At 37.8% G+C, this 21,481-nt stretch overlaps 6 protein-coding genes across 20 annotated transcripts in view; 3 read left to right on the top strand and 3 right to left on the bottom strand.

Moving 5' to 3' along the window:
• Positions 1-745: 745 nt before the first annotated feature.
• LOC6645995 (nidogen) lies at positions 746-9,797 on the bottom strand. Its single transcript, XM_002068843.4, has 11 exons — positions 9,531-9,797; positions 6,356-6,835; positions 4,900-6,288; positions 4,571-4,838; positions 3,715-3,857; positions 3,247-3,656; positions 3,027-3,184; positions 1,812-2,066; positions 1,577-1,751; positions 1,232-1,516; positions 746-1,171 (listed from the first exon to the last, which is right to left on the bottom strand). Exons 1-11 carry the CDS (start codon positions 9,762-9,764, stop codon positions 907-909), a joined length of 4,062 nt encoding a protein of 1,353 aa, XP_002068879.1. The 5' UTR covers positions 9,765-9,797; the 3' UTR covers positions 746-906.
• Positions 2,596-12,825, top strand: LOC26529154. Its single transcript, XM_015177697.3, has 2 exons — positions 2,596-3,017; positions 12,568-12,825. Exon 1 carries the CDS (start codon positions 2,697-2,699, stop codon positions 3,003-3,005), a length of 309 nt encoding a protein of 102 aa, XP_015033183.1. The 5' UTR covers positions 2,596-2,696; the 3' UTR covers positions 3,006-3,017; positions 12,568-12,825.
• On the top strand, positions 12,789-13,777 carry LOC6645996. 2 transcript variants are annotated; one of them, XM_047010317.1, is made up of 5 exons: positions 12,789-12,850; positions 12,948-13,027; positions 13,083-13,196; positions 13,260-13,416; positions 13,470-13,777. In XM_047010317.1, the coding sequence occupies exons 2-5, from the start codon at positions 12,989-12,991 to the stop codon at positions 13,673-13,675; spliced, it is 516 nt and encodes a 171-aa protein (XP_046866273.1). In that variant the 5' UTR covers positions 12,789-12,850; positions 12,948-12,988; the 3' UTR covers positions 13,676-13,777. The 2 variants fall into 2 exon arrangements, with proteins under 2 accessions (XP_046866273.1, XP_023033549.1); XM_023177781.2 differs by lacking the exon at positions 12,789-12,850 and having other exon boundaries at positions 12,897-13,027.
• Positions 13,688-14,645, bottom strand: LOC6646045 (uncharacterized protein C16C10.8). Its single transcript, XM_002068845.4, has one exon. The coding sequence runs from the start codon at positions 14,574-14,576 to the stop codon at positions 13,749-13,751; it is 828 nt and encodes a 275-aa protein (XP_002068881.1). The 5' UTR covers positions 14,577-14,645; the 3' UTR covers positions 13,688-13,748.
• Positions 14,646-14,763: 118 nt separating this feature from the next.
• Positions 14,764-17,403, top strand: LOC6646046 (ribonuclease Z, mitochondrial). The gene is made up of 2 exons (XM_002068846.4): positions 14,764-16,032; positions 16,089-17,403. The coding sequence occupies exons 1-2, from the start codon at positions 14,790-14,792 to the stop codon at positions 17,162-17,164; spliced, it is 2,319 nt and encodes a 772-aa protein (XP_002068882.4). The 5' UTR covers positions 14,764-14,789; the 3' UTR covers positions 17,165-17,403.
• A 1,417-nt stretch (positions 17,404-18,820) lies between these two features.
• The window catches only part of LOC6646047 (sorbin and SH3 domain-containing protein 1), a 36,655-nt gene continuing 33,994 nt past the window's right edge, over positions 18,821-21,481 (bottom strand). For 13 of the 14 annotated variants that reach the window (XM_023177937.2, XM_023177953.2, XM_023177936.2 and 10 more), the window contains 5 exons: positions 20,179-20,485; positions 20,001-20,115; positions 19,730-19,936; positions 19,429-19,664; positions 18,821-19,359 (listed from right to left, as the gene is read on the bottom strand). In XM_023177937.2, the coding sequence (XP_023033705.1) occupies positions 19,191-19,359; positions 19,429-19,664; positions 19,730-19,936; positions 20,001-20,115; positions 20,179-20,485 (1,034 nt within the window). In that variant the 3' untranslated portion in view covers positions 18,821-19,190. Of the gene's footprint in view, positions 19,360-19,428; positions 19,665-19,729; positions 19,937-20,000; positions 20,116-20,178; positions 20,519-21,481 lie in introns of all 14 variants that reach the window. The other variant, XM_023177940.2, reaches the window with a different exon arrangement.

The following is a 21,481-nucleotide window of genomic DNA, read 5'->3' as shown; positions in this document are numbered from 1 at the left end:
AACCAGCAAAAACAAAAACAACTCTGAATAAAGGTCCCTTTAACAAAAAATGTAATGTCGAAAAACTAATTTAAATTCAAATATTCTTTTTTGGCGCCCATCGAAAATAATAGGGTTGAAAGTGAGACTTTCCCCATATTTATCAATTTTTCAACACTTGATTTCGTGGGGTAATGGGAAATATTTACTTTTAAAGTTTAATTAATCTAAATTTCAGTTACCTTTGAGTGCTGAGATTTTCCACGTATACATTTTGCTCAAGTATTTATTTATATTTTGCGACACTTAAAAAATACAACAACAAAGACACAAAGAAAGTTCTGCATTTGTTTTTTCTTAACAAAACACAAGTCGCCGCGGCGTCTGCTTAGATTCCTTGACACATCTCCTTCCTATTCCGTAAAACTGCAGCGATAGGTTTGTAATTTTTTTTAAACAACGATTTAATTGCTAACACCATAAACTAAAAGCCAATTACTTTAACTTTACACCGATTTACTTCAATTCACTTTGCGCTCCTTAATCAAATCAGCTGCTTGAACAATTGCGGCAAGCAACGAGGAGAAATTGACAGTGCTGCCAGAAGATGCAATAAGCTTGGAGCGTGGCCCATGGCGCCACAGAGACAAAATAACAGCGATGCCAGAGTCAATTCAAATTCACAACTTTAAATATTTCCGGCAATCCTTTAAGAAACGCTATCTCAGATCATTTAAATAAAATTAAACAATTTCTAAAATAATAGTTAAGTGTTTCTTGTTTTATTAAGTTGAGTAGCTTTACATACACAAAAAATGGCACTTGGTTAGTTGGTTTTGTTAAGTCAACTTCTGCTGCTTCTTTGTATACTTATCCAAAAATAATTTCATTTTTATTTTTTTGTGATTTTAATTTCAAGATATCCCTTTAAAGCTGGGGATACGGTCCTACAGGTTGGCTGCAGCTGGTGGATAAGCTTGTACACTTGCAACTCTTGCCTGATGGTGCCTTACGATTGGCCAAACAAAGGCGAGAATCCGTACAGCCACCATTATTATTCTGGCATGGACTCTGATATTGAGGACAATTCTGTTCCACTGCAGTCATACCATACATTTTATGGCTGCCAAAGAAGGGAGTTTGGATAGGAGTCTGTCTGGTGCCCAGACTATCGACAATTTCCAACTTTTTGCTACAGGAAATTAAGGAAAATTATAAAAAAAATTATCTAATCTATGGAAATTTTACATACGTGCTCCAATCGGTCCAATAGAATTGATCATGGGTAAAGGTGAGACCAAATGGATAGTTAAGCTCATTGGAAATTGTGCGGACTTGACGACTTTCGGGATTAATGCACTCCACTTTCTTGGTTCCAGCATCGGCAAAGCATAGTTCTCCACTATGTTCAAGAACCACTAGGGAGTTTGGCAAATTCACACCTTCCTTGCCAAGCAAAATCTCTCGTCCAGTGCCATCCAAATCGGAGATTTCGATTTTGGGAGACGAACGATCCCAATCAGACCAGAAGAGTTTTCTGCCAAAAAATAGTTGTAATTTAAAGCATTCACAAGCGTTTTTTTATCTCTCTACTCACTCTCTATACGGATCGATGGCGATACCACGAGGATTGACTAAATTCTTGTTAATAATGACAGCTCTCAATGAAGGATCATCCAAACTAGCCACCTCAATGGTATCCTTCACAGAATCTGTCCAGTAGAGGCGACGCGACACTACATCAATGGCAATACCCTCCGGTGATTCAACATCTAAAACATTTAGATTGATATGTATAGAAAGTCATTTTCTTTTTTGTTTTCATTTATTACCTGTGCTAATGAATGTCTTGGAATCGGTTCCATCGTATTTGGCACTCATTATCTTCTTGGCTGAGATATCACCCCAATAGACACGTCCCTCCACACAATCCTTGTCCAGACCAATTGCCATGGAGGCCACCGATATGGGAATGACGTTGCGTCCATTCAGGGGCACTCGTACAATAACCACTCCCTGGCTAACGATAAGGAAATCAGCCTCATGTTGCTGACGTTCAAAGCAAACAGATCCATTGCCATAGAAACCTGAAGAGAATTCAACGATTTAGTTTAAGACGCTACAAGATCAGGTCATAGAACGATTAAAGGATAAAACAAATTGTGTTCAAATAATGAATCGTTCAATAAGAAAACGAAGTGGTTTAATTAGCTAGCCCTCATTTCATAGCATACCATAAGGAGCAGCCATAAAATTGAATAAAATTTTAAATCTTTAATATTATAAAAATATTTGCTTGATCAGCTAAATTTAAAAATATATATTTTTTAACTATTTCTAAAAAGTAATTAAATTACACTTTTCTAAGCATTTAATGCATTTCATAGCATACTTTAAGGATCAGCCATGAAAATCAACAAAATTGGGCTTAAATTTTAAAAATTTAATTAAAAAAAAGTCCACAATATTTCAATATAATAGTAGTCGAAGAAACAAAAAGAAATTTTTGGAATATTTATGGTCAAAACTTGAATTTCATTGCATACCGTAAGGAGCAGACTCATTGTAAAACCTCAGTAAGCTTAGATTTAACAAAATTTCAGCTAAGAAAATATAATTTTTTTTTTTAATCTTACACAACAGTTATTCATGTCAAAATTTTTTAGTGTTAAATTTCAAAATTTCGAAAGTTTTTCTTTTCGTACAAATATAGAGAGATGCGTTTGCCACTAAATATGCTTGGAAGAGTAACACGCCTGACATTGCGTCCTATTCCAGGACTGCATCGCTCTGTTGCTTTGACGACCAGACGACACTTTAGTGCCAGAATAGATGATCCCAATCGACGTGTTACTATGTTGCAATCGATGCGGGAATTCTTTATGCATCCCCTCACCTGGGATCGAAATAATGGCTATCTGAATGTCTTGCTAGCCCTGGCCATCTTTGGATTCTGTTTCTTCAATTCTTGTGCCCCTTGTGAGCCCCCCAAGCAGGATGAAATCGTCGCGCCCAAGAAACAATAAGAAAAACCAAAGGTAACTCACCCTGATTACAGGCACAGACCAGGCCATTGTTGGTCGAATGACACTTGGCATTCATGTCGCACAGTGTAGGATTGTTTAGACAATTTTGTTCCTCAATGCAGACATAACCATCACCACGGTAGCCAGCAATACACTGGCACTCATAGATGGCGGGATCCCTAAAGAGAATTCAATCAGTTTGCCATTGATTACGCTTTGATTGACAGATATTAGTACTTACTCTGTTGGCTCACAGGTGGCATGAATGCCGCAATTATTCCTAACATTGCAGTAGGTAGGCTTGCTGGTACAACCAGAGAGAACATCGAATTGATAGCCATCCAAACAATCGCAATACTGAATATCACGCAATGAATCCCATTTGCAGATGGCATTCGAGCCACAGAAATCATTGCCGCAGCGTCCAGCCTGTACACATGTGTCGCTCACATCCCTCTCGAAGTTCTCATTGCACTGGCAGACGCCGTCATCGCAATAGGCATTCTCACCACAATGCTCCGAAGATTGGCATTCCGGTGACAGCTGGCAACGATAGCCATCGCCGTGATAACCACGCTGGCATACGCATTCCGATTTACCCAATTCCTCACTATAACTGCAGGTGGCATGGGCATCGCAGATCTCAGGTTTCTATTGGGCATAATGATTACATTTAATTGCAATTTAAGTTCTTCATTTGGTAACTTACTATGGCACAAGAATCATCGATGGGCTCACAGTTGTAGCCATCACCACTGAAGCCAGAAATGCAGGTGCAAATATGACGCAATTCATGTTCAAACCAATTGCAACTGGCATTGATATGACAATTGGCATCCACATCGCAAGGCACTGTAGATAAATAGATTAAAGAAATATATATAATTGAATTCAGAGTGACATTACAAGTTATTGGGTTACTCAATTTTCACCAATTCCCCTCAGGATTCTAAAACTTTTCACTAGAGTTGATCAAAAGTTCTACAATGCCCAGAAGGATTATTTATCTAAAGAATTATATTGTGTCTCAAGAACTTTCGCTTCTGTAATTAATCTTCTAAACTCTCCAAGGAGACCTTCCTCCTTTTAAAGAAATCGTATGTTTTAACAAAGACCCTTTTTGGCATGCCGAAAATCCTACTTAAAGCGGCTATCAAAGTCTCTAGATTCTTTGAACAATTGTGTCATAACTATCAATAACTCTCATATCATACAATAGGAGTTCTACACAAAGGCAGTAAAGATCTTTTGACTCTCCAAAGAAATCATATTACATGTTCTCTAGTCTAAACTCTTAAGCTTTTAAACTCCGTATGGAAAGTAAGTTTTAGGAAAGATTTACGGTATCTGTATACTATATATACTTTATATGGTCGGACATATATGGGGATGAAATAAGTTTCCTTCTCAAAGAACAATATATTATCTTTAGAACTTGAATATCCATAACCGCTTGCCCTACAAAAAAGACGATTTTACACGCTAAATTAATACCATCCGGCAATTAATGAATATGCCCTTATGCTTTACTAATTACTGTCCTTATCCAATAAACAATTCCTTACCCAAATCATCGTTCTTCTCGACCTCATAACCACCCAAATATCTGCAGAGTTTTTCATCGTCAGTCAGTTCATAGCCGTCGATGCAGTGGCACTCGCCCAGGAAATTGCATTCGGGTTCGAGTTCATAGGACAAAAGAAGCGGGACACAACGACCTTGTTCCCAGACTTCATCGTGTCCACAAATGTGTTCGCATTGATAGCCATCACCAGAGAAGCCATCACGGCAACTGCAGCGACCTTCATAGCAATCGGCATCGGGGGAACAGCGCTGAAGAAAAGAGGAAGAAAGGATTAGTCCAATACTTTGTTTTATTTGGTTATTCACTCACATAGCACTCATCCAGATGAGATGGCAGGGGTTTGGGTTCTGAGGGCTGCTGAGGCTGTTGGGGCTCCTGTTCCTGGCTATTGTAGTCTGGTTGTGGTTCAGTGGGTTCTGGATTTGGTGGACTTGGTGGATATGACTCTTCTGGCCTCTGGGCTGGGGTAGAGTATTCAATGTTGTCGGCAGCAGAGCTATTGATAAGACAACGATAGCCATTGCCCTCGAAACCATCGTAGCATACACAGGTGAAGCCTCCCTCGCTGTTGGCACAGAAGGCATTCGGATCGCAGACATGAGTACCCAGAGCACACTCATCAATATCCTCACAGATCTCAAGACCACGCTCATCCACCACCGCAGAGTAGCCATGACGACAGTCACAGCGATAAGTATCCTCATAGGGTACACAGACAGCATTATCACCGCACTGGGCAGAGCCGTCGGTGCAAGCATTCGACTCGGTATCAACGCCAATTTTACTCAAAGCGCTGCTTCTCAAGGCCTGATCTCTGGCCACATAGTCCAGGGCAATTTTCGAGACCTTCTCCAGGACACTTGTCTCTGTGGGATCGGGTTCATCGTCGCGCAAACAACTCTGATAGGCAATACGTTGATCCACCTTGAAGCCAATCACACGGGTTTGTCCCTCTTCGTTGATTTCCAATTGATGCGATTGAACGGATTCCAATTCTCCAGGCCTCACAAAGCGATACTCATCCGTGTAGTCGGGCAAATGGAGTTGAGCTCCAACATCTACTGTGGGCACCTCACCATACAGATCCACTTTCACCGACAACTGATCCCAATAGTTCAGACCCTCAAAGGTTTGATTGACCAACAGATTTTCACCCGATTCAAATTGTATCCTGGATGTATGCTGATATTGTCCTCCAGTCAAGTGATAACCATTCACAGCCACACCATTGATGGACTTGGCAAATAGCCAGGAGATGGTGGTCAACAGTGGCGAAATCAATCTCAATTGGGCGCCTTGCTCGGCGGTCAAAGGATTAATGGTCGTGTAGGATCTGGCATCCGTGGTCACCACATACGATTGCAACTTGGCGCCCCAGGAGTCAACATCCTGGCCATTCAATTGACCTGACAGACTACCCGTTACACGTATGGGCACATCATTGGCCAGACACGATTTTCCATTGCCATAGAAACCCTCTTGACAGACGCAACAATAACCCTCGGCTTTATCATGGCAATGGGCATGAGTATCACACTGATGACCACTGGCCTGGCAAGTCTGGGCCAAGGCTGGCGATTCAGTACGTGATTCAGCATTATTTGGTGGCACAACATTCTGATCGGGATTGAGAGGAGCCACCTCAAAGAGCCATACACCGGGAACACCTAGATTAGTGCTTTCGCTTAAGAAACGGGCCTGAAATCAAAGAGAAATGCTTTAAGATGAAGAAGGAGCCAAAGAGGGATTTAGTTTCTGATCTTACATTTTCCGAACCAGAACCATTTAGATTAAAATGTCTGCCATCTTCGGCCACAAAACCAGCTTGGGCACGTATATCGGGTAGTCCCTGTACACCAGCTTCACCCTGTAGCCAATTGAGGCCACCATCGGGATAGATGAACTGTACAAAAGTCTGCTCATCATTGGCTATCAAAGCCACCTGGAAGGTATTCACTTTATCCGTCTTTGAATCGAAATAGCCCACATTCTGCCACGTGGCCACAATCAATTGCTTTGCCTCAAATTCCGCCTGCTCGCTGTAAGCATAACGGACCAATTGCTGAGCCTTATCCAAGCTGCCCTCATCGGTGGTCACAAAGAGGGAAATGTAAGTGCCATCGTCACTATTTGTGGTATCCACATTCGAATAGAAGGCCGCTATGGAAGGATATTCCAAAGGAAATGGTTGATTCAAGTACTCGGAAAATTCAACATTAAATGTCAAAATGCCATTGGTATTGATCTGCGAAAACAGAAAAGGAAGTGAATAAGTATTCGAGAAGGATAATTTGAAAAGGAAACGGCGACAAAGTCGGCGTCCGACTCCCTTCCATATGGGGCACTTCAGTTTGAAGTGCTAACGGGCCACTTAACAAGCATTTCCCTCTCAAGAATGCGAATGGCGGAAAGAAAACAATAACAAATCATTAACATAAGACGGCAAATGATCTTTATCTTCCCTTTAATTGACTTCTCCCTTTTTCACACACAACTTCACACACACACACGTCTAAAATTAGCTCAAACTAGTTTGCTTCCTACTTTAAAATCTCTTCGATTCACCCAAAAATACAATTGCTTTTCCTATGTTTTCTGTATAAACATAAACTGTCGGTCGGTCGGTCCGTCGGTCGGTCGATCGGAATTCCTATTCTTCTCGGTTAAACTGGAATTTGGAGCACAGGTGTTCATAATATGCCAACATGATCACCCGCACATAAATCAATTTCCACTTAAACAATTTGAAACTCTACGGGATGGAATAACAAATAGATGTGTTGAGATATTCCAAAATATTTTCGAAACATTAACATATGTTGAAATTATACAATAATTGATGCCATAAAAAATAAGAGTAATTTAGTAGAAAATTTAGGAAAAACAATTTACAAAAAAGATTAATTTGGTGAAAAGATTGTATCAGAGTAGAGAGGAGGAATTGGAGAGGAATTCTTCTAACTAATTATCATTCTACCCCAAGTCGAAAAAAATCTTAAATTATTGAAACAATGCTTGTGTTATAAATTATGAATAGAAAATTACTTCTTATTGTTTTGAAGTAAAAGCACTAATTCTAAGTTCGATTATCAAGTTCATTAATAAGTAAACAAAAATGGTTTTAAACAAATTTTTATTATAGGTTTAAGGATTTTAAATGAATCTGTGGTTCAATCTCAGGTGTTTTGTATTTTATTATTGGTATATGTAAGTCTTTTAACAATTCTGAGTATGCTTTTCAATTGGTGATGTTAAAAATTGCTGAACATATTCGATTCCTAATTGGTTTTTTCTGTTATAGGTTCAAGGGTATAACCTTACAACTAGAAGGCTTAAACATGTATATATACTTTTTTGGTTAAACTTTTAACAGAAAATTATTTAATTGGATTGTATCTCGTTTTTTTGAAAAGGAAATAATCCTTTTACGACAAGTTTACACCTTCGGCACTAACAAATTTAAAAATATTACTAATTCATGGTGTAAGAAATCGGAGAATTTGTTATAGAGCTATTCTACGAACCATCAGAAATCTGATCTCAACTGCCCCTATTAAAAACTGATAGTAGTTTTAAATATATAATATATTATTTTATTATAATAATTGGTTGAGCAGAAATCCAAAATATTTAATCATTTAATTTAATAAGGAACACTTATCACACAAAAATATGCTTTGAAGATCTCGTAATTTTTTAAGAGAGATTTCGGAATTACTTATATCTCCTTTTCAATCTTATTTCTTTCAAACAAAAAGTAACAAAACGACTCTAGGAAATAACTTGCTTTCGAAAGAATCTTTAAATTTCCATTTTGATTTCAAAATTTTTTAACCTTTTTCGTTTTTGACAACAAATTTATAAGAAATTGAGGACCATACTTATTCCTTCATTACAAAGAGAATATCTTTGTTTTCTTATTTTTATGTTTAATATACATAGATATGGTATATCGAGTGTAAATTAGTTAAACTAGAATTTTAACAGGATATTTTTTGAGGATGCCCTGCAAATTTCCTTCTATACAGTAGAAAGTCGCGATACTGGTAAATTTTAAAATTTTTCTTTTATAAACTGATACAAAAATTTTATAAAATAAATAAATTTCTTTTCTATATAAGTTATTACAATTGACGTTGTTCAAATTTTCGTTTCTTAAAGGTTTTCACAAAATACAAAAATACTTTTTAAAGATCACATAATTTATAGAATGTAAATTATGACTTTGTCCTAGTAATTTGTTGACTATTAGAAATAGTACAAGCGTTTTTTTTCGACATTTTATAGAATGAAAATTATGTTTTTGTTCTATTTACAGTTTCCTTTTTTTCCTGGAACTAAAATTGTGATAAGATTTATGCACATTTTTGCTTTTTTTTCTACACAAAAATACATGTATTTATATGTTCCATTTGTGCCGCGTGCTATTTTTCCACGTCAGACACATAAATTTAGTTAATTAGCTGACAAAAACAAACACCAAAATGGACGACACTTTCGATTCTTCTAAAAGGCTACTAAAACAAAAAGAAAAGAGCTCTCATAATTTTTTTGATGCCAAATAAACTTTGGCAGTTGGCCAAAGAGGCCTTCAGTGAAGAGGGGACAAGACCACATCAATGGATTGTCAGGAGGGAAAGGGGGTGGTTGGGGAAAGACCACCCCTCGCGAGGGTGCGAAATAAGTAGATGGCACATTTGAGAGTCTCTTTTTTGGGTGGGTGTAGAAATCGATGTCTTGTCATGTTTTTGCCGAAATAAAATAATAGAAATTCTATAAATAAGCAAAGTAAAATTTACATTTAAATATTACAATGTTTGTGTACCTCTACTACAGCTAGAGATTAGAGAATACAATATTTGCATAATGATTGCCGGGTGAGAGGGGGGTGGTGTGGGTCAGCTTATCAGCAATTGATGGATCGTTTGGATGATACTCACATAAAGCTGTTCATATTTTTCGCCATAGAAACTGATTGGATGCTCCAATTGCAGCAGAGATTGCTCACTATCGCCCTTAGCCAAAAATTGTATTGATCCCGATTGTCCCTCAATGAATTCATAGAGTTCGTTTGATCTCAGGCTATCCAGATAATGCTCGTATTGTCCACTGGCCACCAGAATGAGGCAGCTTAATAGGCCGATCAGCACATGGCTGATGTTAAAGTTTCTCATTTTGAGTGTGGATATATATATATATATATGTATTTAAATACGTTATATATATATTTCTTTTGATTTTTCAAAAATATTTCACAATATTATTGCCATTGGCATTTTTTTTGACACTCACAACACACGAAAAAGTTGACTTAAGAATAAGTATATATGTATATATATATATAGTTGGATTTATAAATAAATGCCAAACGTAAAACTATTTTCTGCTAGAAATTTTTTGGAACTTGTCACCAGCTCCTCCAAATTTGTCTCCTACTCAACAATCCTACGGAAGAAGAATTCTTCCAAATGGTCTTAAGAGACCGACAAAAACTTCAAGCAACGAAACGAACCGCACGGTTTGCCAACAAATTCTCGACTGAATTGTCTATTGCTACTGTGTGGAGTCTCTTCAGTTCGGTTGGGTTTTTTTTTTTTGAATTCGTATGTGTAGCATGTGGTATGGGATTGTCTCTATCTCTCCCTCCACTTCTCACTCACTCTCTCTCTTTCTCCTGAGTCAGGGAAAATGAGAGTGGTCTGGAGTCAATGAGATTGCATTGTCTCACATGCAAATAGCAACCACATGAACTATAAAGAGAGTAAAATGTGTGATGATTTGTGGAGATAAAAGTGGCAGTTCAAAATTGCTTATTTTTTTTGAAATGGCAAAAGCAAATATTATGGCCAATTCGGATATTGTCCATTTTGGCTATGGCGGCGGCATGTGTTTGTTCTTTCTTCACACTTCATTTGGGTCATTAAACCTTAACCTACATAAAAGGATACGTATACTATCTATATACACATATGTCTCTTAAGGATAGTAAACTTAGGAAAGGCTATTCCTGGCTAGTACGTATTATTGTATTTCTATTTGTAATCTATAATACTACTATAACAAACAAATTTATTTATTTATTTTATACAAATTTACTATTATTTCCTAACAAATTTCTGAAAAGAAGCGTGTAAATCGAAATTGAAAATTCGTTCTAAATTTCCCTTTATATTTATATTTTTGAAATGGAAACTTATATAAATTTTTGTGCGTTGTTCTCGCATTGTCAGTGTATGGCCTAAAATCATCTTGAACTTATTAACAAAACTTATAATGTAATAAACTCTACAATTAATAGCATAAAGTACGTTTTGATACGAAGACATTGTTCATATGACCATTGTAAAAACGAACCAAAATTTAACGATTTTAAGAATAATTACTTAAAGAAGAAAAGAGAAATTACAATTTACTTATATTTCACAAAGGTATATAAAAAATTATAAATAATATATATCAAATTACACATAAATCTATATACTATACACCTAAATAGGTAATAATTATGGATTTTGAAAAATATAAGGAAAGGTCAAGGCCTTTACTATCAAATATTTAAATCGCCTAAAGGTGTACAATTTTTAAATTCTAAATTAACATTTGTTGTAGCCGTATATTTAAATATATTTTATTAACTTATTAAAAATTAGTCAAATAGTTAAATTTTTTTGCTTTTAAGCAAAATTCAATATTTATGTTAAAATTAGTTATTTGGTTTTATAGCCTTTAAAAGAGGTTTAGACGTAGAGAAGGGGACGTTCCGGCCCTATAAATTTTCCCATATTCCATATATATGTATTCTCGAACAGCTTGAAAAGTCGAATCAATTTAACCATACTCGAATCCGTATACCCGTTCGTTTATTAACTTTACGCCCTAAATTAGAAAGCTCCTAAAATAAAACTTGTTATTGAACCTTTTTTTTGCCTAATAAGAACTTGACAAGTCTTCGGATCAGACCACTATAACATATAGAAATATATAATCAATCGTAACGCGTCGTTTATTGAGAAATATCTTAGTAGAGATAAAGAAAAATTTTTCTAAATAATTGGTTTAATGAAAAACTTTTTACTATGTTGAAAAATCATCTCTTTAAGTCATTTTATAGGTAACAGCCATAAGATTAGGTAAATATTTTGAGCAATTTTCCAATCAAAAACTTTGTAAAATCAAGTTAAAAATTGTTATTTTGTTGAAGTTTAGTAAATGGTTCGTTGATTCTATTAAAAACAAAGAATTTCCTTTAAAAGATAAAGATAATAAAACTTAATTAAACTCCAATGAAAAGTCTGAAATATATCGTATTAGAAATTGTAAATTAAGTTTTAATTTAATATAAACATCTGCGTGATATAATTTTGTTTTTCTAGATTGGGTTGGGTTTCCGATTTGGTTTCAAAATCTCATTCCCAACAAAAAATATGCGCGCCTAGTTAGGCGTTCGAAAAAAAAATGTTCCCATTTCTTCTAGATGGTGAACTTCATCGGCAAAGATGTAGGGGCACGTGCCGCTTGATTGCTCTAGCTACACCTTTAACATGATCCCTTGTCTATCTCTGTCTTATGGCCATATGCCACCATGAAGCGCCGCCATAACAAAATGCATCTCCTACCTACCACACACACACACACACCCATTGAAACACACCCCCGCATGCCCCTCTTTCCCTTTACTATGAGTCAAAAATAAACAAATGAAAACTTCTTTTGGAGCGACTCAAAGTCTGTGACTTGACTGATGATGTTCCAGAGAAGAGAAGGGAAGGGATGTACTATTTATGATGTATTTCTCGGTTAATTAGCTGCAGCTGAATGCAAAAGGGAATGCTCGGCAGCGAGGTATCGGGGGGATGGGTGTGGGATATATAATGCTTCCGCATGCATTTGTTAGACATCAGCCGCATGTCCATGTCCAAGTGCGTGTTTCTCCATCTCACTCTCTCTCTCTCTCCTGGTCTCTATATATCTTTTTAGCTATATTTGGAATCATGTCTGATGGATGCCTCCATGGGCCTTCCATCATTTATCATTGCACGTGGAAATGCATTCCAGGAATTGGAGCAGAACGACCTCTCCCAGAACGTCCAGAACCAAAGCCCCAGTAATACTGTAAGAGTCGGGAAGCCGGCTGATGATGATGATGAACATAATTAACCAAGCCCAAAAAAAAAAATGAAATATCAACTTAAATTTAGCTCGTAATTAAAAGCCATTAAATGTTACGCAAAATTAGCCAAAAATTGAATCGCTTTTTGGGGTAAGGGGGACCACCTATCATATAAAAAGCGTTGAAGTTCATGGAAAAATTCCATATAGTAAAATGTGGCTTAATCTCTGCTTAATCATTCTACTAGCATTTACTGGCTCCAGGGTGACAGCCAATCCTGCAGTGCCAATGAATGAGGATTGTGAATTTAATAATGTGGACACCATGGTATGGCAAGAGAATATCCAAATCTATAGTTTAATTAGGTAATATTTGCTTATAGCACGATTTCTGCTGTGACTTACATGACGAGAGTCGTCTGTTTACGGAATGTCAAATCAATTGGCATGAAAAGATTCATTATACCAACGATCAGGAAGAGCAACTCTATATGTTTGTGAGTTATCCATTGATACACACTCAAGTTTAAGTAAAATATTAAAAACCTCATTTTTGTTAGTGTACCTCGGAATGTACTTTCAATAGCTCCGATTTCCTAAGACCAAATCGCCAATCTTTAAATCTTCGAGCTGTGCGAGAGCATTTGGAAAGTGAACTGGCTGATGATGCGGATGAGGCTCTTCTCTACCAGACATATATCAAGTGCGATAAACATGGTAAGCAGTAGAGAATATTATCCTTAATCCTCTAACCTTATACTTTTCTCTAGCCATCTCCTTGTTGCCTCGCCCAAGTGTTAAGCAATTGGCCAAGCGCCTGACACGTTATGGTTGTCATCCGTATCCGGGTTTGGTCATGGAATGTGTGTCCAATGAAATGATACTGAATTGCCCAGCTCATCGTTTCCACGAGAGTCCCCAATGCAAGACAAGCCGAGACTATTTGCGGGAATGTATGCATTATGTGAAATATTAATGGCTAGAGCGAATATATATATAAATTATATATGATTTATTTCCTACATACATATATATAAAAGTTAATTAAACTACAAGTGCTTAACAAGATCCCCTTCAAGTTTTAGTGTTTCACATTTTTTCAAATGTTTGTCGAATTTCTTATCGAACTTCTTTGCTTGCTTCTCGCTTAGCTCCAAGAGGGTCAGGTGTTTGAGATACTTTTTGAGTAGCTTCTTTTTCAGTTTCTCTTGGAATATACTGCCGTCTGATTGCTTGCCCACAAGTTTAGTTAATTGGGCAGCCCAATCGAATTCGCTGGCTTCTGTAGATTCCTCAATGTCGTGGCCATTCTCAATTTTGGCCTTTTTGCTGGGCGGCTGTTCCTCTTTCTCTACTTCTTGCTGCTGCTTCTGGGATTCTTTTTGCTCCTTCAATTTGGCCAGTTCTTGCTGTTTGGCTGCTTTCATTTTATTTAGCTCCTTTTCGAGAATGTCCCACACCTGGCTAGCCTGTGCCCGGGGCATGTGGATGCAATTGCTTACAAAGTTCTCAAATTTGGCCTTTTTGCGGGGCACATTATCGACGGATTGCAGACGTTGAAAGGCGTTACGGATCGGTGGGGTCAACTGGTAATCCGTGCTGTCCAATATGGCACGAATGATGTCCATCCAGCCTTCTTGCTTTTGAGCATTTTTGTTACGCGGTTCTTTGGCCACAAAGTTGGAATTTTGGTTGGCATACTTCTGAGCCTCCGAGATGCATTTGGTGTGGGCCACATAGTCTTCACCATAGAAATCCTTGAGGCAGTCCATGCAGGAGACATTTTTTTGATTGCCACGGCATTTTTGCTGGTAGTGCTTCTCCACAGCGGGCTTCTTTACACTCTCGCCGCAGATATTACAGGTGAAGAAGACCATTCTGTCGAACCGGCTGTCAATACAAAAATTAAACAAATTCAAACATAAACGCACGTGGGCATTTCTAGTGATGGACCAGTGCAGACAACTCAATTTCGAGCAAAATACTGGGAAGTAGGGTAAATGTAGGGTGACCAATCTACCTGCACCGTAAACTGTGATGCCAGAGTGTTAATGTTGTAGTTTCTGGCAGCACAACTGACTCAATTGCCAATGATTTTTTTGAAATTCCCGAGACCATTGCTTTATGGACAACATCTTCGTCGTCGTCAGCAAATCCATCGCCTCATCAACATGAGTAGCTCTGTGGTGGCTGCAGCTGCCACTGATCCACTGCCCGCCAAGTATACACGAGAGCCGAATGTATTGCGTAAAAAGCTGGCTTCAGTTGTGCCTGGAACCGTGAATCTCCAGGTGTTGGGCAACGGAGCCAATGGTTCACCCAGTTCGGTTTACCTGTTCACCGACCAATCACGCTATCTCTTCAACTGTGGCGAGGGAACCCAACGACTGGCCCATGAGCATCGGACGCGTCTGTCGCGATTGGAGCACATCTTTGTGACGCGCAACACGTGGTCGACAGTGGGCGGCTTGCCCGGTCTTGCCCTTACGATTCAGGATGCTGGTGTTAGACAGGTGGGACTCCATGGACCAGCTCATCTTTCAACCATGCTGCAATCCATGCGACGTTTTGTGGTTCTCAAAAATCTACAAATGCAAACAGAAGATTGCACTGAAGGCAAAACATTTGAGGATTCTATTCTGAAAGTGGAGGCGGTGCCTGTAAGAAAGGAAAAAGATGGTGCGGAGCAAGTCGTCATGAGTTATATATGCCAAATGAAACCCCGTCCAGGAGCCCTTAATCTTGTGAAATGTGTGGAACAGGGTCTTAAGCCTGGTCCTCTAATGGGACAACTGAAAAATGGTCAAGATGTCACCTTGCCCGATGGTCGGGTAGTGCGATCTGCAGATGTCACCGAGCCCGCCGAGACGGCCTTGTCTTTTGTGTTTGTTGATCTACCAGATAGAGATTTCTTGCCTTCCCTTAAGGAGCAGGCCAATATATTTAAGGATTTGGGTAAAACCAAGCTTGGAGTGGTAGCTCTAGTGATCCATTTTACTCCCCATGAAGTATCCAGTCTGCCGGAGTATCAAACATTTTTAACAGATAATTTCTCTCAAGATACTCAGAACATATATTTAAATTCACCACAAAATGGATTTTCTGGTTATGCAGCTGCTCATAGGATTCAACATCAGTTGAATCAATTGAATCCTCAGATATTTCCTCTGCTCCAAGAGCAAGTGCCATGTCCACTGAGTCAGAACTTGAAGAAAACCAAACTGGAAGAGAATGACCAAGAGACAAAACTAGAGGAAGGAGTGACAGAAAATGGAGCTGGAGATGAAGCGGGAGTCGTCTCAATGACCAGTTTTCATTTGCGTCCAAGAAAGTGTAAGTAGATTGGAATATCTAAGATTCAATTTTTATTTTAATTCCTTTTCTTGCAGGTTTGGATCGCTCTTTGGAGGTGAAACTAACACCCGAAGAATACATAAAGGAAACTCATGCGGTTCCTGGTTTCACAGAGTTGCTGGACCAACTGAAAAGTGAATCGAAGAACGTTTCAACCCCTACGAATACTTATCCCCGTCTCATATTCTTGGGCACTGGCTCGTGTATACCCAACAAAACACGAAATGTTAGTTCAATTCTGATACAAACATCTGTAAAAGGTTTCATTCTCTTGGATTGCGGTGAGGGAACCTATGGCCAGATTATACGTTTCTTTGGTCAACCAAAGGCTCAAGAGGTACTCGAGCAATTGCAAGCCATCTATGTATCTCATCTGCATGCCGATCATCACATGGGTCTGATTGGACTTCTGCGGGAACGGAAACAGCTGTTTCCCGAATCGCCGCCATTGATTTTGCTGGCTCCGCGTCAAATTGAACCCTGGTTGCAATTCTATCATAGTCAAATTGAAGATATAGCTGATTCCTACACACTGGTGGCCAATGGGGATCTTCTACAGCAGCCACTGAGTGATGAAAGGCTTGAACCCTTGGGCATAACTTCAATATCCACTTGCCTGGTACGCCATTGTCCCAATGCATTTGGCATTAGTCTAACTCTGGAAGCGAAACATGAAAATGAGCCCATAAAGGTAACTTACAGTGGCGACACTATGCCCTGCCTAGATCTCATTGAGCTGGGTCGCGATTCAACCATCCTTATACACGAGGCCACCATGGAGGATGATCTGGAGGAAGAAGCCCGCATCAAGACACACAGCACCATATCCCAGGCCATTCAGCAGGGACGTGACATGCAGGCCAAGCACACAATTCTAACCCATTTCTCTCAACGCTATGCCAAGTGCCCACGTCTGCCCAGTGTCGATGATATGAAGCATGTGGCCATTGCCTTTGACAATATGCAGGTTACTCTTGAAGATCTGCAAGATTATAATAAGTTATACCCAGCCCTTATGGCCATGTATGCGGAATATACCGAAGAATTGGAACAGCGAGCTGTGAAAAGGGAACTCAAACAGGAGAGGAAACGCAAATTGGCCGAAACGTAGCAGCTAATTATAAAAATAGGCTAAGCTTATCCTGATTAATCATATACTAATGCGGTATATCTTTTTCTTAAAGCTAAGGTCAGTGAGAGATCTTTAACTATAGCAAACGTTTAATTAAGTTAACTGATGTATATTCACTATATCTTAAACATAAACTGTTGAATTTTTATATATTTATTTTATTGCATATTCTATGTATACTCTTTGCCCAGCAATTAAACCATGAATTAAACAATTAAGTATATAGCTTGCCTGATTTATGTTCGCTATTTGACAATCTTACATATTCTATGACAAGTTAGTCCGATGAGATAGAAATCTTGAATACGATTTTTCTTGTTTAGCTCAGTTAAAAGTTAAGAAAAGTTGTCTAAATTTTATGTCTGAAATGGACATAAAAATCACACTAGATAAATCTAATCCGAAGAAGAGATTTAATTTGATAAATAACATAAGCAAAAGCAACAATATGTCAAGATAGTCTGATGGATGGTCTGATTTTTAAGCCTATTTTCTGTTCAGTTCATTTAAAAGTTTTATACTTTGCACAAAAAAGTTGCCTTTATATAGAATGCAGTATGAAAATCTAGATCTAACCCAGTAAAAGTGCTTATACATATACGGCAGTTCATTTGAAATTTGTTTTTAAACCATATTTTACTATTAAGACATTATTTAGATATCGATCACATAGATCTTAAATGGAAATCTTACTTTTTTCTGCTGAAGTTTGAGTTAAGCTAATCAAAATCATTATTGAATTCTATATTTATTTGAGAGCTGCATGAATGATAATTCAATTCGAATTAACAGTATTCAAAACCAAATGAATAAATTGAATGACTTTCAAAATCGACTTCAAGTGAATAATTGTGCTGACGTAGAACTCAGTTGCACAACATTCAAACGAAACCAAACGAATTGAATGAGTTAGAAAGTAAGACAATGAGTTGCTATGTTTCGAATGCATTCGAATACCAATTCTGAGTATTTATTTGTGTTGTATATGTTTGAACTATATGTGATTACTATATGACTATATAACTCATGCATTTGAAATCATTTCGAATGGATTCATTCGAATATCGTTTTTTTCTCATTCATTCAGCTCTCTAATATTTATATAGAAGATATTTAATCACCCAGTTCAAAGTCAAAAATAGTTTGTTAATTTTTTTGGTGTTTTTTGTTTTTGTTTGTAGTTTGTTTTCTTTATTTACTAAATACGCTTGCAACAGTGTGTATTTCTGTGTGTGTTTTGTGTGTGTGTGTGTGTGTTTATTATAAATATTATATTGTATTATTATTAATAATCATCAACAAAGGGCACTTCTGGTTCGCTTTCAAGTCAATCGAGTTTCATTTGTTTAAGGCACTTTTCAGCATTGACAAAAAAACTTACAAATGGCTCTAATTTTCATTCAAAATGTTGTTCAAAACTTTTTTTTTGGGATTTTTTAATGTTTTGTTTTTTTTTTTTTGGAAATTAGCTGTGACTAGTTAAAATTAGTAGGTAAACGGGAAAGATTTTTTGTTTAAATGAGACTTAATTTAGATCTCTTTTGGTTTGAGTTCGTTTTTTTTTTTTGTTTTGGGTGTTTTTGTGTTGGAGGATCGCGGTTCCGTGGATGAAGGAGAGGTGGTGGAGAGAGGGGGTAGGTTAAATATAATTTCAACATTCATATAATTAATGCTCTGCTTTTGTTTTAAAAATAAATAAATAGTTTTACATTATTGTAAATTAAAGAGAATGAAGATAAGAAGAAGAATTTAACAACAACATAAAATAATTAAATTATAACGTGTTTTTTTGTTTGTTTTTGTTTTTCCATTTAGCTGCTTTCTTTTCTTGACCCATCATCGCTCAAATCGTTCTAGTTAATATTCAAAATTATATGATTAGACTACAAATTCTTTTTAAGATTAGAGATGAACATTTATAGTATTATTATTTTAGGGGGCAGAAACGATGAGACGACAAGGCCAGACAATTTAAATATCCTTCGGTTACCGGGTTGTAATTAGATTAGGCACGTTCCACATAGTTGCCAGGGAATGTGCCAAAGCAGCCTGTACGCTGTGAGGTGCCCACAAACCAGCCATCATCGCATTTCTCTAAAACATGCACCAGATCACCCTCCAGCAGTTCCAACTCATCGGAATTTTGTGGCCGGTATTTGTAGAGGGCGCGATAACTAAAGGGAATTTGGGGATTAACATTAGTTTAAAGACAACTTCATAGCTGTTTCTGATTGATAACTTACGCCACTGGCTCGGAGGTGGTATCCACATGGAGGGCATCGGTTTTGTGCAATCCTCGCGTATCCTTCAGTATGCCATTCGGTGGTTGGGCACCATTCTGGGTTATAGTATTGAACTCATTGTTGATATTTGTGCGCAGCACATCTAAATTGGGTCGCAAATTTGTGGTACTCTGACTGTTAATCACGGTGGTTGTCGTTCTAGCCGCTATATCCTCTGCTCCAATATCGGTGAGTATCTAAGTATAAGATAAAAACTTCTTAATAAGCCCTTTTCTATATGGTTTAGCTTATTAAGTTTTACCTCTACATACGACACTGGGAAGATGCCTTTACGATTGGCTATTTTACCCTCAAACCAATTGCCATCGACACGTCGTGTGAGTGTCACCAATTCGCCTTTGTTTAGGGATAGCTCAATGCCGGATTGCGCCTGGAAATTATATTTGGCACGTGCCTGGCCCTCCGAGGGACGTTTGGCTGGAGTACGAGCACCATCTCTACTAACAATCTAAAGGAAACAAGAGACAAATTATAAGTAAATTGCCCTTTAGATGCATAGTACTTGAACTAACCTCCACATAACTGGCTGGCAGCAAACCAATCATGGCATTATGTTCACCTTCAAACCAATTGGCATCAATCTGTCGCCTTATATAGATGGTGTCACCTTTGCGGAAGGAGAGTTCCCTACAAGAAAAGAAAATTCATTAAATATTTAATTCAGAAGGATCATTGATCTTGTTTACTTACTTGGAGGTCTGTCCCTGGAAATTGTAGAGGGCTTTGGCCACTGTTTTGGGTCCCACTAGAGATTTAAGTGTAACATCTGTGGGAAAATCGTCATAGCGATTCAAAGCTATGGGCGATTTCTGTGAGGGTGTGAAATTATCTGTATGCCGACGTGAATTCATGTCCTGCAGCTCCTGTAGATATTTGCGTCTTCTTTCCTCTTGATATAGTTTTTGCATATGCTCCGCTTGACGTATTGCTAACTCCTCTTCGCTTATATTCTGCTTATATTCATGCCTTACGGGTGTCTTGAAATGGATGTTGACATCTGTTTGATAATAATAACGATTCGAAGGAGATTCTAATTAGGAAAAGATTTTGATTAGATTCAAAAGAAGCACCCTCAGCATTTGGTTTTGGTTCCGTCCCCCGTTTTGGGCGATAAGACAGATTCTTTTCTCTGTCTCGTCATAATTGACTAATAAACTGTGTCTGTGTGTGTGTCACTTTGTTTATTTATATTTTAAAAATAAACTCTGACTATATAGGCGAGAGACAAGTGTAATACGATCTAACCGCAAAAAAAATTGCTGCTGCTGCTGCTGTTATGAAACCTTTGGGTAGGAGGGTTATCTAAGACGATAGTGTCGGTTGTCTGATCGGGTCGCTAACCCACCACAATGCCAATTGCTAAGCAAATAAACAATTCTTCAACAATCGCGTGAGAGATAACTCTTATCCCCCTTAAGCATCTAAGGGAGGACAAGGACGTAGTTGCGACAGTAAAAGTGATCTGATATGATTCGGTATGGTTTTAGCTATTCTCCTATCTCTACAAATTCTGATCTCATCTAACAAAAAATGTTGCTCATTGCTAAAACGGAATTTTTTATGTTTTCGAATGTTTATTGCATGCTTTAAGGCGGAAATTTCCCATATTTGAGACCCTAGTCCCTGTTAAATACTCTTATTCGTGTGACTCAAGTTGAATTGTCCTTTTCTTGGGGAAAATGAGGCTCACATTGAAGTTCAAGTTCATTTATTTTGTTATTACACACTTGTTGCATACTTTAGGGGGCACATTTTTCACATTTCTCATACTAAATCGGATTTTGATAACCTCAACTCTTGTTAATACTGTCTTTCGAGTGACTCAAATTGAATTAGGTCTTTTTCTATGAAAGTTCTTGCTCATTTGTGTATCTCAGAGACATTTGTCTCGACTGTTTTTTGCATACTTAAGGGGACACCCCCTATAGAGAAGCTTATATGCTCCGCCCCTGCTTAATTCGCTCTTTTGAGTGGCTCAAATTGAATTAGGTCT

This window comes from Drosophila willistoni, assembly GCF_018902025.1.
Source record: "Drosophila willistoni isolate 14030-0811.24 chromosome 2L unlocalized genomic scaffold, UCI_dwil_1.1 Seg72.1, whole genome shotgun sequence".
Taxonomy (NCBI): Eukaryota; Metazoa; Arthropoda; class Insecta; order Diptera; family Drosophilidae; genus Drosophila; species Drosophila willistoni.
The sequence above is the reverse complement of the archived record's forward strand: the minus strand, read 5'-3'. Positions and strand labels throughout refer to the sequence as shown.

What these genes read in the sequence shown, in the direction of transcription:
- LOC26529154 (XM_015177697.3), top strand. Translation starts at nt 2,697, where the DNA reads ATGCGTTTGCCACTAAATATGCTTGGAAGAGTAACACGCCTGACATTG.
- LOC6645995 (XM_002068843.4), bottom strand. Translation starts at nt 9,764, where the DNA reads ATGAGAAACTTTAACATCAGCCATGTGCTGATCGGCCTATTAAGCTGC. An exon ending in GCCACCTGTGAGCCAACAGA is followed by an intron (nt 3,185 to 3,246) that starts GTAAGTACTAAT and finishes AATTCTCTTTAG; the next exon opens with GGATCCCGCCATCTATGAGT. An exon ending in CAAGACATTCATTAGCACAG is followed by an intron (nt 1,752 to 1,811) that starts GTAATAAATGAA and finishes TAAATGTTTTAG; the next exon opens with ATGTTGAATCACCGGAGGGT.
- LOC6645996 (XM_023177781.2), top strand. Translation starts at nt 12,914, where the DNA reads ATGTGGCTTAATCTCTGCTTAATCATTCTACTAGCATTTACTGGCTCC. An exon ending in AAGAGCAACTCTATATGTTT is followed by an intron (nt 13,197 to 13,259) that starts GTGAGTTATCCA and finishes CATTTTTGTTAG; the next exon opens with TGTACCTCGGAATGTACTTT. An exon ending in TATCAAGTGCGATAAACATG is followed by an intron (nt 13,417 to 13,469) that starts GTAAGCAGTAGA and finishes ACTTTTCTCTAG; the next exon opens with CCATCTCCTTGTTGCCTCGC.
- LOC6646045 (XM_002068845.4), bottom strand. Translation starts at nt 14,576, where the DNA reads ATGGTCTTCTTCACCTGTAATATCTGCGGCGAGAGTGTAAAGAAGCCC.
- LOC6646046 (XM_002068846.4), top strand. Translation starts at nt 14,790, where the DNA reads ATGATTTTTTTGAAATTCCCGAGACCATTGCTTTATGGACAACATCTT. An exon ending in TCATTTGCGTCCAAGAAAGT is followed by an intron (nt 16,033 to 16,088) that starts GTAAGTAGATTG and finishes CTTTTCTTGCAG; the next exon opens with GTTTGGATCGCTCTTTGGAG.